This window comes from Cynara cardunculus (genome assembly GCF_001531365.2).
Source record: "Cynara cardunculus var. scolymus isolate 2C chromosome LG 3, CcrdV1, whole genome shotgun sequence".
Classification (NCBI taxonomy): domain Eukaryota; kingdom Viridiplantae; phylum Streptophyta; class Magnoliopsida; order Asterales; family Asteraceae; genus Cynara; species Cynara cardunculus.
The window spans coordinates 5,757,156-5,770,170 of record NC_037530.1 but is presented as its reverse complement, the minus strand read 5'-3'; the positions used below and the strand labels follow the sequence as shown (position 1 = coordinate 5,770,170).

General features: G+C 35.0%; 2 protein-coding genes across 4 annotated transcripts; one reads left to right on the top strand and one right to left on the bottom strand.

Annotated features, from left to right (window-relative positions):
• Positions 1 to 2,738: 2,738 nt before the first annotated feature.
• LOC112509934 lies at positions 2,739 to 4,861 on the bottom strand. Of its 3 annotated transcripts, none has more exons than XM_025115146.1 (5): positions 4,681 to 4,861; positions 3,912 to 3,998; positions 3,366 to 3,785; positions 3,216 to 3,268; positions 2,739 to 3,123 (listed from the first exon to the last, which is right to left on the bottom strand). In XM_025115146.1, exons 2-5 carry the CDS (start codon positions 3,967 to 3,969, stop codon positions 2,932 to 2,934), a joined length of 723 nt encoding a protein of 240 aa, XP_024970914.1. In that variant the 5' UTR covers positions 3,970 to 3,998; positions 4,681 to 4,861; the 3' UTR covers positions 2,739 to 2,931. The 3 variants fall into 3 exon arrangements, with proteins under 3 accessions (XP_024970914.1, XP_024970916.1, XP_024970915.1); XM_025115148.1 differs by having other exon boundaries at positions 4,778 to 4,841; XM_025115147.1 differs by having other exon boundaries at positions 4,593 to 4,829.
• A 2,566-nt stretch (positions 4,862 to 7,427) lies between these two features.
• On the top strand, positions 7,428 to 12,174 carry LOC112510475 (protein DETOXIFICATION 35). Its single transcript, XM_025115896.1, has 7 exons — positions 7,428 to 7,712; positions 8,456 to 9,081; positions 9,163 to 9,219; positions 9,826 to 10,064; positions 10,276 to 10,394; positions 10,583 to 10,669; positions 12,006 to 12,174. Exons 1-7 carry the CDS (start codon positions 7,428 to 7,430, stop codon positions 12,072 to 12,074), a joined length of 1,482 nt encoding a protein of 493 aa, XP_024971664.1. The 3' UTR covers positions 12,075 to 12,174.
• Positions 12,175 to 13,015: the final 841 nt, after the last annotated feature.

Here is a 13,015-nt window from a genome sequence, read left to right as displayed (position 1 = left end):
TGTTCCGGGGCTGTTTCCACCGTATTCAGGATTAATATGTTGTTTTGTAAAATTCGTATAAAATATATGGATAATCAAAATGATGTGGGTGGATTCATATATCAAAGGTAATATTGATTCTTATTAATTTAATATATAAATGTGATCAACGACTCATTTAGCTAACTTCAATAATTTTAAAAAAAATTATCGTTATCGCGCAACGCGCGATATCAAACACTAGTTTGATTAATAGCAGAATAATTCAAAAGTATCTGCTAAACTTGAGATTAATAGCTTGATGAAGCTTCTAATTCAATTGGAGTATGATGGGGAAATCAAGGGTTCAGACTACGCAAACAAGTTGAGGGCACTCGATATGGCTGTGGATGATTCTTTTCTGTTGTACATGCTTTTGAACAAGTTGCTTAACGAGTACGACAATCTCAAACAAGGATGTACGCGGGTTGGGTTGGGCAGTTTACGACATTTATACAACACAACCCAATTATGACGGTTTTAGAAAAATCTCAATCCAATCCAACTCATTCATAAGTATAACCCAACCCAACCCTCCCTTGCGGGTTTTGGCGGGTTAGTAAGTACATAAATTTGATGAGTGAAATACTTTATAGAACTTAAGTTTACATGACCAAATTGTAAAATGTCATATATAAAAGTGTCACAATAGGTTTATAGGATGTTTTTGGATGCTTCAACAAGTTTTTTAGAACGTTCTTTACATAAATTGTCATAATAGCTATTTTATAGAACAATTTTGAGATCTTTCCTATAAACTCGTCTATTTATAGAGCACTTGTGTTCATATGAAATTTTTGTTTTTCAAATACTGTCATATAAAAAATAATTAATATGACACTTTATCTTAAAAGTGTCATAAAAGTTTGTTAATATACCCAAAAACGTTCTATAAACATATTGCAACACTTTTTGACAAACATTTTTTTGTTTCATCCTATAAACTTAAGTCTACAAAGCATCATATCAGGACGCTTAGATATTTTAGGCATCCTATAAACCTAATGTTGTTGTAGTGAAATGCTATAACTATTAGCATTTTACTTCCACCAAAGTACAACATTAAACCATGGAGTCTTTGGATTCATTTGTCAACCAAGTATCTATCAACATCATTCATATTCTCCGACACATCCATTTGTTGTTGTTGCAAAAACAATTCCAATGACTTTCTCCATCTTTTGATTAGTGTAATGATGAAGCCTCTTCCAAGAGCATTCCTCTCTTTAAGTATTTTTATCTTGTCTTAATTAAATTTTTGCCCATCTAATTTCTATGCAACTCTAATTTATGCTTTTACATTATCATAAAATTTTAATCTATGTCTTATTTTTAAACCATTCCCTCACATCTTTATATATTATGTCGAGCTTAAATTCATTAATATAATTTTCATTTACGTTCTAAGATTTTAGCCATGGTAATTTTTTTTACTTTCTCGTACTTTTTTTTACCAAACACGATTCACCTCTTAATGAAACTATTAAGAGGTCAACAAACAACTCCTAAGTAGTAAGTACACTAGCTGACTTTTGCATAATAAGGATTGTTTACAAAGCTGATGAAAAAGAGAACTTTTTGAAGATTTGTAAAAAAGGTTCTCTTCGATTTACAAAAAAAAAAACAAAAGCTATACAATCCTTGTTCAAATGCCACTATCATCCTCTAGAAAGTACAAGTCGACTCAAATTACGTGTGGTAGTATTCGAGTTACTGGTACAGTTTCCTAAGAAGTCAAGAAAGGGTTCAAACCTTGTGAAAAATGTGCATGATTATTTGCTATATATAAATATTAGAGTAAATTACATGTTGCGCCCTTGTGGTCATATGTTTTTAACATTCTTTATCCCTTTCTTCGCCCTTGTGTTGCATTTTTACGAGTTGCGTCCTTAATGCAACTACAGGGATTTATTTAGGAACGAAACTCATTAAAAACTGCAACCATTACACTTTGAAGTAACTAAATGACATTTTTACCGTTAATAATAAAAAGATAATATAGATGGATATCCAAAGGTCTATGTTAGATGTGGCTAAGAAAATTGGCAAGGGATTTAAAATTCATAATAAGGCTGGAATTGAAATCGCTTACGGCCTTGTTCAATGTGATCGCATGAGCACACAGTTTCGCCCATAACCAGATAGGACCAATAAACAGCCAAAAAGGATTTGGTTTGGTTTGGTTTGGTTCGAGTGGTTTTCAGGATCTAGAACTTTTCTGAACACCCCTAGTAGATATGGATATGATGGGATAGCATCTGTTTAAAACACTATTCAATATGTTCTTGATTATACACCCTCCTCCATTCTGGGTTCTATTTCTGTTTTTGTGAATAACTTGCAATAAAACACAAAAAAAGATTATCACAAAATCAAACAGCCAAAGACCACACACTGATGAAAACTTTAGGGGCCGTTTACCAAACGCTTACCCGGTAAGCGCTTACCAAGTCACATTACCTTATCGGATGAATATGGTAAGGACCAAGAATCTTACCCGGTAAGAGGGAGACAATGACCGAGAGTCTTACCCATTGAGGGCGACAACTCTTACCATGGTAAGCGCTTACTCTATAAATTGTTGCATATGATGCCGTTTTGGTGGACTAAAATAAAAGTCTTACCCGGTAAGTAAGTGGTAGTGTTAAATTCTAGCGGTAAATGCTTACCGGGTAAGTGTTTGGTAAACGGCCCCTTAGTCTCTTGCTGATTGAAGTTTCAAAAACAAAATAAACGGAAGTCTTAGCTTCCTATCATCATCAAATAAATGGAAATCTTTTCACTACAACACACAGTCAATAATTTGACTGAGAAAAACCAAAAACTAAACATACTTGATAGGAGGTGTTTTCTGGGAAGGCATGAGAAAGAAACCATTGACATATAGTTTCTGCAGAAATAGATAGAATCACATTACTTTGATCGTCTTGGCGACTCCGCCAAGATGAAGCTAGGAAAGTCGTCCCAATCCTTCATGTATGACAGCCTCGGAGAATTCGGGCTCCCACAAATTGGGGAACTTTGTCCACGGTATTGACGAGGTTGATCTTCTATTGTCGGCACAGGGATCTCCTCCATCCCAAAAAGCATGATGGCATCTTCATCCTGGATTTATACATAAATAAGTTTGTCACTCTCAATAACACAGATTACTAAAAAAAAAGATGGGATTCTGGATATCGTATCAGCAAGCTTACCTCTGAACTTTTTGGTAAAGGATTGCATGCAGACACAGATTGACCAGAAACATCTATGATTGAATAAGAGAAATGGTTAAGTTAAATTCAATCAAATGAGTAAAAAGATATGAACAATTAGATAAAACTGATTGAAGAATATGTTGTTACCTTCATCTAACCCAATGGTTTTTAAAAAGTGATGCAAATCCATTGCTCTCTTCTGTGATTTGATACATTCTTCATGATTGTGAAGGAAGCGTTCTTCTGCAATGGAGTAAGGAAGGTTTTCATCTTCATCTTCAGCAACAACTATTGATTTCTTTTCCGGACCCTTTTTCTTTAAACCCTGCGGCTGACCAAATGGTTTCACCGAGTTCGTAAGGTCACCCAGTGCTTTCCTGCCACTAACTTGAGCTTTCTTGCCACTAATTTGTGCTTTTCCCACAACAGGAATCTGTGCCTTCTTGGAGACACCAAGATCTTCCCCAATTGGGATCACATTCTTCGAGTTTGATATATCATTAAGTGCTTTTCTTCCTCTAAGACCCCCTTTATTCTTTTGAACAGTAGACCCATTGGTCTTAACTCCTAAAAGGAACAATGGTTAAAGGATGAACCTCAAAGAAGAGATGCAACATACCATCACGAAGATTGTAAATCTTTTTAATCAGAAAATTTAGAATCAAAGAGAATAAGAGGCAAAAAGCACAATACCATCGAAGTGAACACTGAAATTCTGGTCTTGGGTCAGACGAATAGAATGTGTTGCCATGCTTTACAACTGGTCTGATTCCCTGAAGTCTGTACAATGCACACAAGGCCAACAACAGAATTCAGACATTGACGAAGGCTTAAAATTTAGGCACATTGCAATTAGCAACTAGAATAGAGGATCTTCTCGACCAAATCAAATAGTGTGTTCAATATGAAGTTGAACAAAAAACAATCAATTACAAAGAAATTAGATAAATTATCAAATAATTTCGTTTCTATATTACCAGCATCGCGAAATCATTTAGGGGAATCAGTAAACAAGCTAGAAGATCTGGATTGAATATGAAATCACACAGAACAAATGCGATTTCAAATTCCTTGAAAAGCCTGACAACAAAGGGCTTTGTTTTGGCTAACATTTGCAAACACACATCTGTGATTATAGTTCTAGGTTAAATATCCAAGAAATGTAACTTCCGTTTCCAATATCTCTACTGTAAAGGTCAATCGATGTTTCAACGCTATAAACCGCAATCACAGACCGGAATTGGAGGCTTTATTCGTTGAAAAATAGAATCTAAAGCCATTAAAGGGAATATAAACAAGCAATCGATTTCTATATTTCAAATTGTAAACATATAAACAGATAAAATTAGGATTTCATGGAAGAAAAATACTCACAAACAAAGTGTACAGATTAAGTAATCGAGAGCGACGATTCAAATATGAACCAGATAAAATTAGGGTTTCATGGAAGAAGAATACTCACAAACAACAAACAAGTGTACCGATTGAGCGATGGAGAGCGACGATTGTATATTAACAGATCAAAAAAATTAGGGTTTCTTGGAATACGAATTACTCACGAACAAGTTTACTGATTGGGTGTTGTAGTATCCTTCGATTTGAACTGGAAGCGCTTTTTGTTTTAACAATTACATGAAACCCTTCAGCATTTAACGGGTCCCTTCCAACGGTCATATTGCTTTCCTTATTTACGCTTTTGCCCCTCCATTTCAATTTTTTTTACAGTTTTGCATTTACGTGCATCATCGTAATCAAAAAACGAGGGAAGTGTGATGAAATTTATATTTACCAAACAAATTAATGATTTAAATCTCATCCACCGCAAATTGTATAAAAATATAGGGTTGTTTGACGGTTGTTGAATGGTTTAGTGCAAAATAATTAAGTGAGATTAAGAGTTTATCATGATATAATGCAAAATAAAATATAATTGTTTACAATGAATTAAGATGCTAAATGATTAAGAAAGATCTATGATACAAAATCATTCATAGAGTTTTAGAATTATTAATAGCCAGACTTTTTTTTTTACCAAACAAGATTTACCTCTTAACGATTCAAAGACTGCCTCTTAATGAAGCTATTAAAAGGTAAACAAACAACCCCGTAATCTACTTTGATATGATTTTTATTTTGGATAATGTAGTTTTGAAACCTTTTTTTTTATATCTGAGACAAGATATCTCAAACATTTAAATACCTATTTTCTTAAATTAAGGGGTAATTTTGTCTTTTTATTAGTTAAAAAATATATTATAATATATTATTATTAAACTTTTCTTATACAAACGTTCAAAGCACTAGTACAAGTATTAAAACATCAAAATATGTATGTAGATATTTGTACCAGTGCTTTGAACATTTGTACAAGAAAAGTTTAGTATTAATATGATATTAAAAATAATAAAAATACCCCTTAATTTAAAGAAATATGTACTTAGATGTCTTTTTTGATTGCGAATTCGCCTCTCAATGTTGGCAACGTATTGGGCTCGTCTATGACATGCGGATGGTCAAGGATGCTACGTGGCTTCTTGAAAAACTGAACTCCCAACCAAGCGAGGTCCTCATCAAAATCGTCACGGTTTTGTGGGGCATATGGTTTTTTAGAAAAAAAAAGTTTGGGAAAACAAAACCATTGCGGTTGCTGCGGCTATGGATCGGAGTAGTAATATAGTCACTCAAAGGCAGAATGCAAGAGCGAAGTTGGTCGGCAATAATGCGGGAACCAACCTGAATGGTAGAGTTGAAAACCAAAGGTGGACGGCCCCTCCTCTTGGTCATTTGAAGTCGAATGTTGATGCATCGGTTATGCATGGTGCATTTTCTTTCTCGATGGTAATGCTCGTTCGAGATAGTAGGGGAGGCTTTATCCAAGGAAAAACTATTCGGTTCAGAGGGACGGTTTTTGTCTTCGAAGATGAAGCTATAGGCGTAAACGAAGCTCTCTCTTGGATTCACTGGCTACACCTCCAACAAGTCACTACTGAGACCAACTGTATTCTCACGGTAAAGGCGCTTGAAGGGATTTACCACAATCATTTGGAAGTTGGGAATTGTATTGAAAGTTGTCGCTTGAAGCTCCAAGATCGTGATGATATTTCTATTAAGTATGTTCGAAAGCATATGCTAACGAGGCTGCCTATTTGATGGCTAAAATCCCTTGTCTAGTTAATTTCTACAATGTTATTATCTCTCCTCTCGTTTATATGTTGGAGACTTTGGTGTATGACTCCGCTAACCGAGTAGTTATCACCTTTACGTTTCCGGTAAGACTCTCGATCATTGTCATTCTCTTATCGAGTAAGATTTTTGGTCCTTATCATGTTCATCTGATAAGATAATATGGCTTGGTAAGCTACAATTTTTGTCATTATGGGCGAAATTAGAAATTGTGGTTTTCATCCCTATGGTTTGTTAAAAATTCTGATTTTCGTCCCTATAGTTTAGAAATTATGATTTTTGCAATTTATTGTTGTTTTCGTCCTTAGACCAAATTTCTACATTTAAGTATAAGGGACTAAAACAATAAAAATTGTAAAACATAAGGACTAATACAACAATAAATAAATCACAAGAACGAAAATAACAATAAATTACAAACCGTCGGAACGAACGTAATTAATGTTAGACTATAAGGATGGAAATTGTAATTTTTTTAACAAATCATAAGGATGAAAAACGTAATTTACTCTTTAAAAATTAACCATCACATAATTAAATTTCTATTCTATTAGCATAACAAACTTAATAACCGAAATTAGAATATCATAATCCAAGATTTTTATTGGATTCTTATATTTTCCAAGTTTGTTTCGTTTTGATGCAATTATTCCATATAAGATTGTTGAGATTGCTGATAATTAACTTTTTATCGAGTAAAACACTGTGTTTTTGTACATGGTGTTGAAATTTGCCATAATTTGTCATTTTGGTTGTTTATCAAAATACTACGGAGGTTCAAATGCGGTGACTCCAGACTATCTGTAAAACAGGTGATCGTCCTGAGATTTGTTGGCTCACACAGCATGGTTAGATATTCATGTTAATAAAAAAAATATAATATTTTTAACACATGATACAAAAGTTTTAACCGGTATTTCCCACGTGCGCATTGGAAGCTTTGGACTCGGTTGGTCAAACAGAGAGTATAACAAACTTTTGTATTTATTAACCATTTACACACGCAAAACGCACACATCAGTTACCATGGATGCGACGCCGCTATTGCTTAATAAATTTGCTGGTAAGCTCCATCTACTTGCAGACAACGGCGATTACCTGCCGGCGAAAGGCTTCCGTCAATGGAAGTCGGTGTTTTGGCTTGAGACATTGAATTTATGGATGATCGGATTTCCGATAACCATAACGATGATATGTCAGTTCGGAATTAGCTCTGTAACTGACATCTTCGTTGGTCATCTCGGAGTCATTGAGCTGTCCGCCATCACAATTGCTACCTCCGTCGTTGGCACCTTCTCCTTTGGTTTTCTGGTCAGTATATTTAGATCTCTGGTCTCTCTGATTGAAATTATTAACCGGTAGTTGATACACTCGATCAGTGTTTCTGGTAAAGAGCTAGTTAACCCGAATATTTGGAATTAGGCAAAAGTATTGCTTTGAAAATCGCTCCAAACAAACCGCAACGCAAGGTTTGCATGATACCAGATCTGAGGATCGTTAAATAAGCATGAATCAATGATTTTCAAACTCAGGGACTAAAATGGTGAAAATTGGCTCAACATATAAAAATTTAATTCAAAATTCTGATCTTCAAGCAATGTTAGAAAGTTTTTAGATAAGGATCGATTATCAAATGTTTGCCCGTGTCACTCACCTTACCAGGACGGACCTATGAAGTCCCCAGCGGGAAACATGCACCCGTCCAACCGATTTTCACAGAAAAATCCCTGGCGGAATTCGGGTAAATAGATATAGACTTTGCATGGTGCACTCGCTCAACAAAAAATCATAGGTTGGTGTTGTTACAGTGTGACCACTTTACCAGATAAAAAACATAGCAAGTATCAAAAATCTTACTCGAAAAGAGCTTACTAGGTAAAATACGTTAACAATAATCAATTTTGATGTCCGAAAATCTTACTGGTCAGATAAATAAGAATGATAACTCTCGCCTGTTAATGCCCCAAATTTTTTGTTTTTCTGGTTTGAGTAGAAAAGCATAACTTAATAGCCAACGTCTGTTTAATATGTGATGCGACCATATACATGTGCAGTTGGGTATGGGAAGTGCACTCGAGACGCTATGCGGTCAAGCTTTTGGTGCGGGCCAAGTTCACTTGCTCGGTGTTTATATGCAACGCTCATGGATCATATTATTCGTTTCCTGCATCGTCATCATCCCGATATATATCTTCGCCACTCCCATCCTCAAGCTCCTCGGTCAGGATGACGACATCGCTAATCTGGCCGGAGTTTTCTGCATCCAAACCATCCCACAGTTGTTTTCACTTGCCTTCAACTTCCCAATCCAAAAGTTCCTTCAAGCCCAAAGCAAAGTGAATGCAGTTGCTTGGATCGGGTTTCTGGCACTAGTCGCACACACCATTCTCATATGGCTCTTTGTGTGCATATATGGATGGGGCACAACGGGTGCAGCCTGGGCGTTGAATCTTTCGAGTTGGGGTAATGTTGTGGGTCAGTTTGTTTACATTGTTTACTGGTGTAAAGACGGGTGGAATGGGTTCTCATCGGAGGCGTTCACAGACATTTGGGTGTTTGTTAAGCTCTCGATCTCATCGGCTGTGATGTTGTGTTTGGAGATATGGTATATGATGAGTATCATCATTCTAACCGGCCATCTTAATAATGCAGCGACCGCCGTTGGGTCTCTCTCGATCTGGTGAGTTAAAAGGCTCTCTTCGTATTGTTTCCGTACGTAATTACCATCTTTTGTTGTCTAAGCTCACTGATTGTCTTTCAGCATGAATGTTAATGGATGGGAAGCTATGGTGTTCTTCGGAATCAATGCTGCGATGAGGTATACAAATTGCATGATTTAAAACCGCCAACAAAATCGGTTTTATATGATGCAAAATATGTTCTAAAAATTCTAATATACTGTTTTATAGGACTTAAATTTATATGTTGAAACAACTGTGTTCTATGTAAAATATTACAATAAATTAATAGCAGCATCCTAACAATATTTTATAACACAAGGAGATTTTTATTCCTCCTTGTATTTGGATATCCACCTGCTTTGCAGATTGACCGGAGTCACCGCATTTGAACTTCCGTGGCCACAAGGGGATTTTTATTCCTCCTTGTATTTGAACCAGAGACCTCCTGATACTTTTGAAATAAATGACCTATTAGCTTTTTTGCAAGACCTTTTTAGACAATTTGTTAATTAGTGTCATTAAAAACCAATATAACTCTTTATTTTAAAGGTGTCCTAAACTTGTTGGGATGTTAAAAAACGTTCTGTTAACTTACTGTAACATTTTTACATGAGACATACTCTTTGTCTTATAAAGCAGTCTATATGAAAATTTATACATATTTGGGATCCTATAAAACGGATTTTGTTGTAGTATATGATCTGTACTGCTCTCTCTTTGAGTATTTTTATGTTGGTGTTCAGTGTTCGGGTATCAAATGAGATCGGGATGGGGCATCCAAGAGCGATCAAATACTCTGTGTATGTCATAATTTTCCAGTCTTTCATGATCGGGCTTCTGTGCATGGTGATTGTGGTGATGACAAAAGACGATTTCAGCATTATTTTCACCAACAATGCAGCGTTGATAAAAGAAGTTTCTAGCCTTGCATACCTTCTTGGCGTGACGATGATTCTTAATAGCATTCAACCAGTAATTTCAGGTATTCAATTGCATTCGGATATGATCTTTGGTTTTGTTCAATAATCTTTTTTGAAGTATATGATGCTCATATAATGCAAATTAAACTCGCACACAGTTATCATCTTTAGTGTGACTTGAACCCTGACCTAGTACCCTACCGCTGTGCCAATGTCCCCTTTGTAAGATTGTTGTATGATTGCTTGAAGTTATCTGCGATGATGTTGTTGCAGGTGTGGCGGTAGGAGGGGGATGGCAAGGTCTCGTTGCTTATATAAATTTGGGGTGTTACTACGCATTTGGAATTCCTCTAGGCATTTTTCTCGGTTACACGTTCAACTTGGGCGTGCAGGTAATACTTGGAAACACAAAGATTCATTAGACATTTGATTTGTCGGATAAATTCTGTTAAAACAACAATATTGTTGGTATCTCACATCAGTTAATTAAGATCAGATCAATCATCTATCTTTTTGAGGCTTTTTTTAAGAGTAATCTGATTGACCAGACATACTGTAATGGGATAAACTTTTATTACAGGGATTGTGGGGAGGCATGATTTGTGGGACTGCCCTTCAAACATTGCTCCTCCTGCTTGTGCTTTATAGAACTGACTGGACCAAAGAGGTTGGTAAATTCTTCTGAACTCTTTTTATCTCTGATCAAAAGTGTTAAATATAGTATCGGTGTTAAATTTTGACGTTCAAATTTATATTATTGATCAAAATAACGTTAATTGTTTCTAAACGATTAAAGTTAAATTACAATTCTTTTATATATTTGACATATATTTATTAGTTGATTATTAAACTATAATATTTGTTTGAATATTAATTAGTTTGAGTAAACTTGTTAAGTGTGTATATATGACTATAATAAAAAAAATTATATAAATTAGTTTTTGTAAATGAACTAAATTATACTTTTATATTTTATTATATCAACACACCTGATTTAGTACTTTTTAGTTTTACAACTTTTTAAATTATTAAATTTTGAACCATTTTAAAAGAAAAACATAAATTAAAATTAAATTTTATTAGAGTTAGAATGAGGTTTATCAAACTGTGTTAGAATTAGAGATGGTCAAATGGGTCCGGCCTAACTTGGGACTAGCCCGCTTAAGATTGTTTGGGGCCAACGATTCTGAACTGGTTACATTTTTTTGTCAAAACAGAAGGCTAGGCTCATCCCGGGGACGATTTGGGAACGGTTATGGGTCTGGACCGGAACTGGCCTCTATTTTTCAAAAATATTATAGTTTTATTGTCGATACTCAATAGCCATATGACCATTTCTTTCCCACCACTCCCTTTGGCAGCATCCACTTATTCGGAGCTTAATTTGAAAGCCATATTTCCACCCGGACGTTTTCGGGATGCCGCTAATAACCATTTTGACCCCTTTTTTTTGTCTCATTTACCTTCTATTCACTATATATAAGTCATATGGTGTATGGGAGAAGATACCAACTCACAACCATTCACAATTCTTATTATAATTCATGATTTCGGCTCATATTCTTGTAAAAAACATAATCTTTAAGTGTATTTAATTGACCCAATTGCATATTTTCAAGTGTATTAGAATAACACTTTTGTATTCTTAAAAAAAAACTTCAAAAAAAAAAAAAGATTATGCAAAAAATCAATTTAAAAATATACAAAGAACCGATTTGGGCCCGGCTTGGGATCGAGACCAGAACCGGTCCTTATAACTGGTTACAAAGTACCTTAACCAGACCTCGGGTTTTCGGTTGGGTCCAAGACCGATTACGAGAAAAGTATTCGGGATTGGGACTGGGACCGATTTTTGGCCATGTCTAGCGTATTGGTAGTAGATGAGCTTAGATCTCAAAGCTCATTTCCTACTTCTGTTTCCGTGTTAGATGCTTGTTTCTACTGAAAAATGGGCATACAATATCGAGTCTTAACGTAGTTACTTTGAAAATTATTGCATGCAGGTGGAGCAGTCGATAGAGCGACTCCAAATATGGGGAGGACAAAAGGTGGAGAAAGGAACCGATATATAACAACGGTTAGCTCGATGTAGTCGTAAATAGTAGATGTTAGTTTAAGGATCGTCATAAGTTTGTTTATCGAAGGTTCATTTACGATGAATGAAGCTTAATTTAGCGTCACAAAACTGTTACTAAAAATATGTTGCAGATGACCAATATGGCATAAACCGAAAGTCCAAGGACAGACCTAGAATTTTTTTCAAACAGTGACACCATTTGACTATAAGAAAAAAAACTATAGCGAAAAAATTTCAAACAGTGACACCGGTTGACTATAAGAAACAAATATATGTAATTTTTTTCAATCGGTGGCACTATTTGACTAAGAAAATGACACTAACAAGATTTGAATTTGGGTCTGGAGTGGAATAAAAGTCTTGCAAATCAATTCTACCAAATAAAACTTGTGCTCATTGTAGTTTTAAAATACATATGCTGCCACACAACAGATTAATACAGTTGCACCTTTCACGAACCTAATTTTTATTTTTACCCTTCGACGGAGAAATAATACGATGGCACGTGCCACCGTAACCACCATGATAGGTCCGCCCATGCAAAAGTCAACATGACATGTAATCATTTGCATACCCGATTAATTATCAAAACTTACAAACGGCTTTTCATATTGTGTGGAGCATTGTGTCAACCATATCATTCAATAAAATTCACAAAAGGTCTATGCGCCAAAATTAATTATGAGTGCTTAAATTTTAAAAGGTACTAAAGTTTGAAGTCTTATTTTACTTTTTGATTGACAAGAGATGGTGCTAAAGTCTGAAAGCAAAATCATTAATATTGTTTGTTTTTGTAAACTGATAAACGTCTAAATATTTGTAATTGTATATTTCACCCCTCATAATATTATATTATCAAAATATACTATCGTCCATTGTTAACATATTCAAATACAACTAACATACATCAATTAACCCAATCACATTAGAATATAT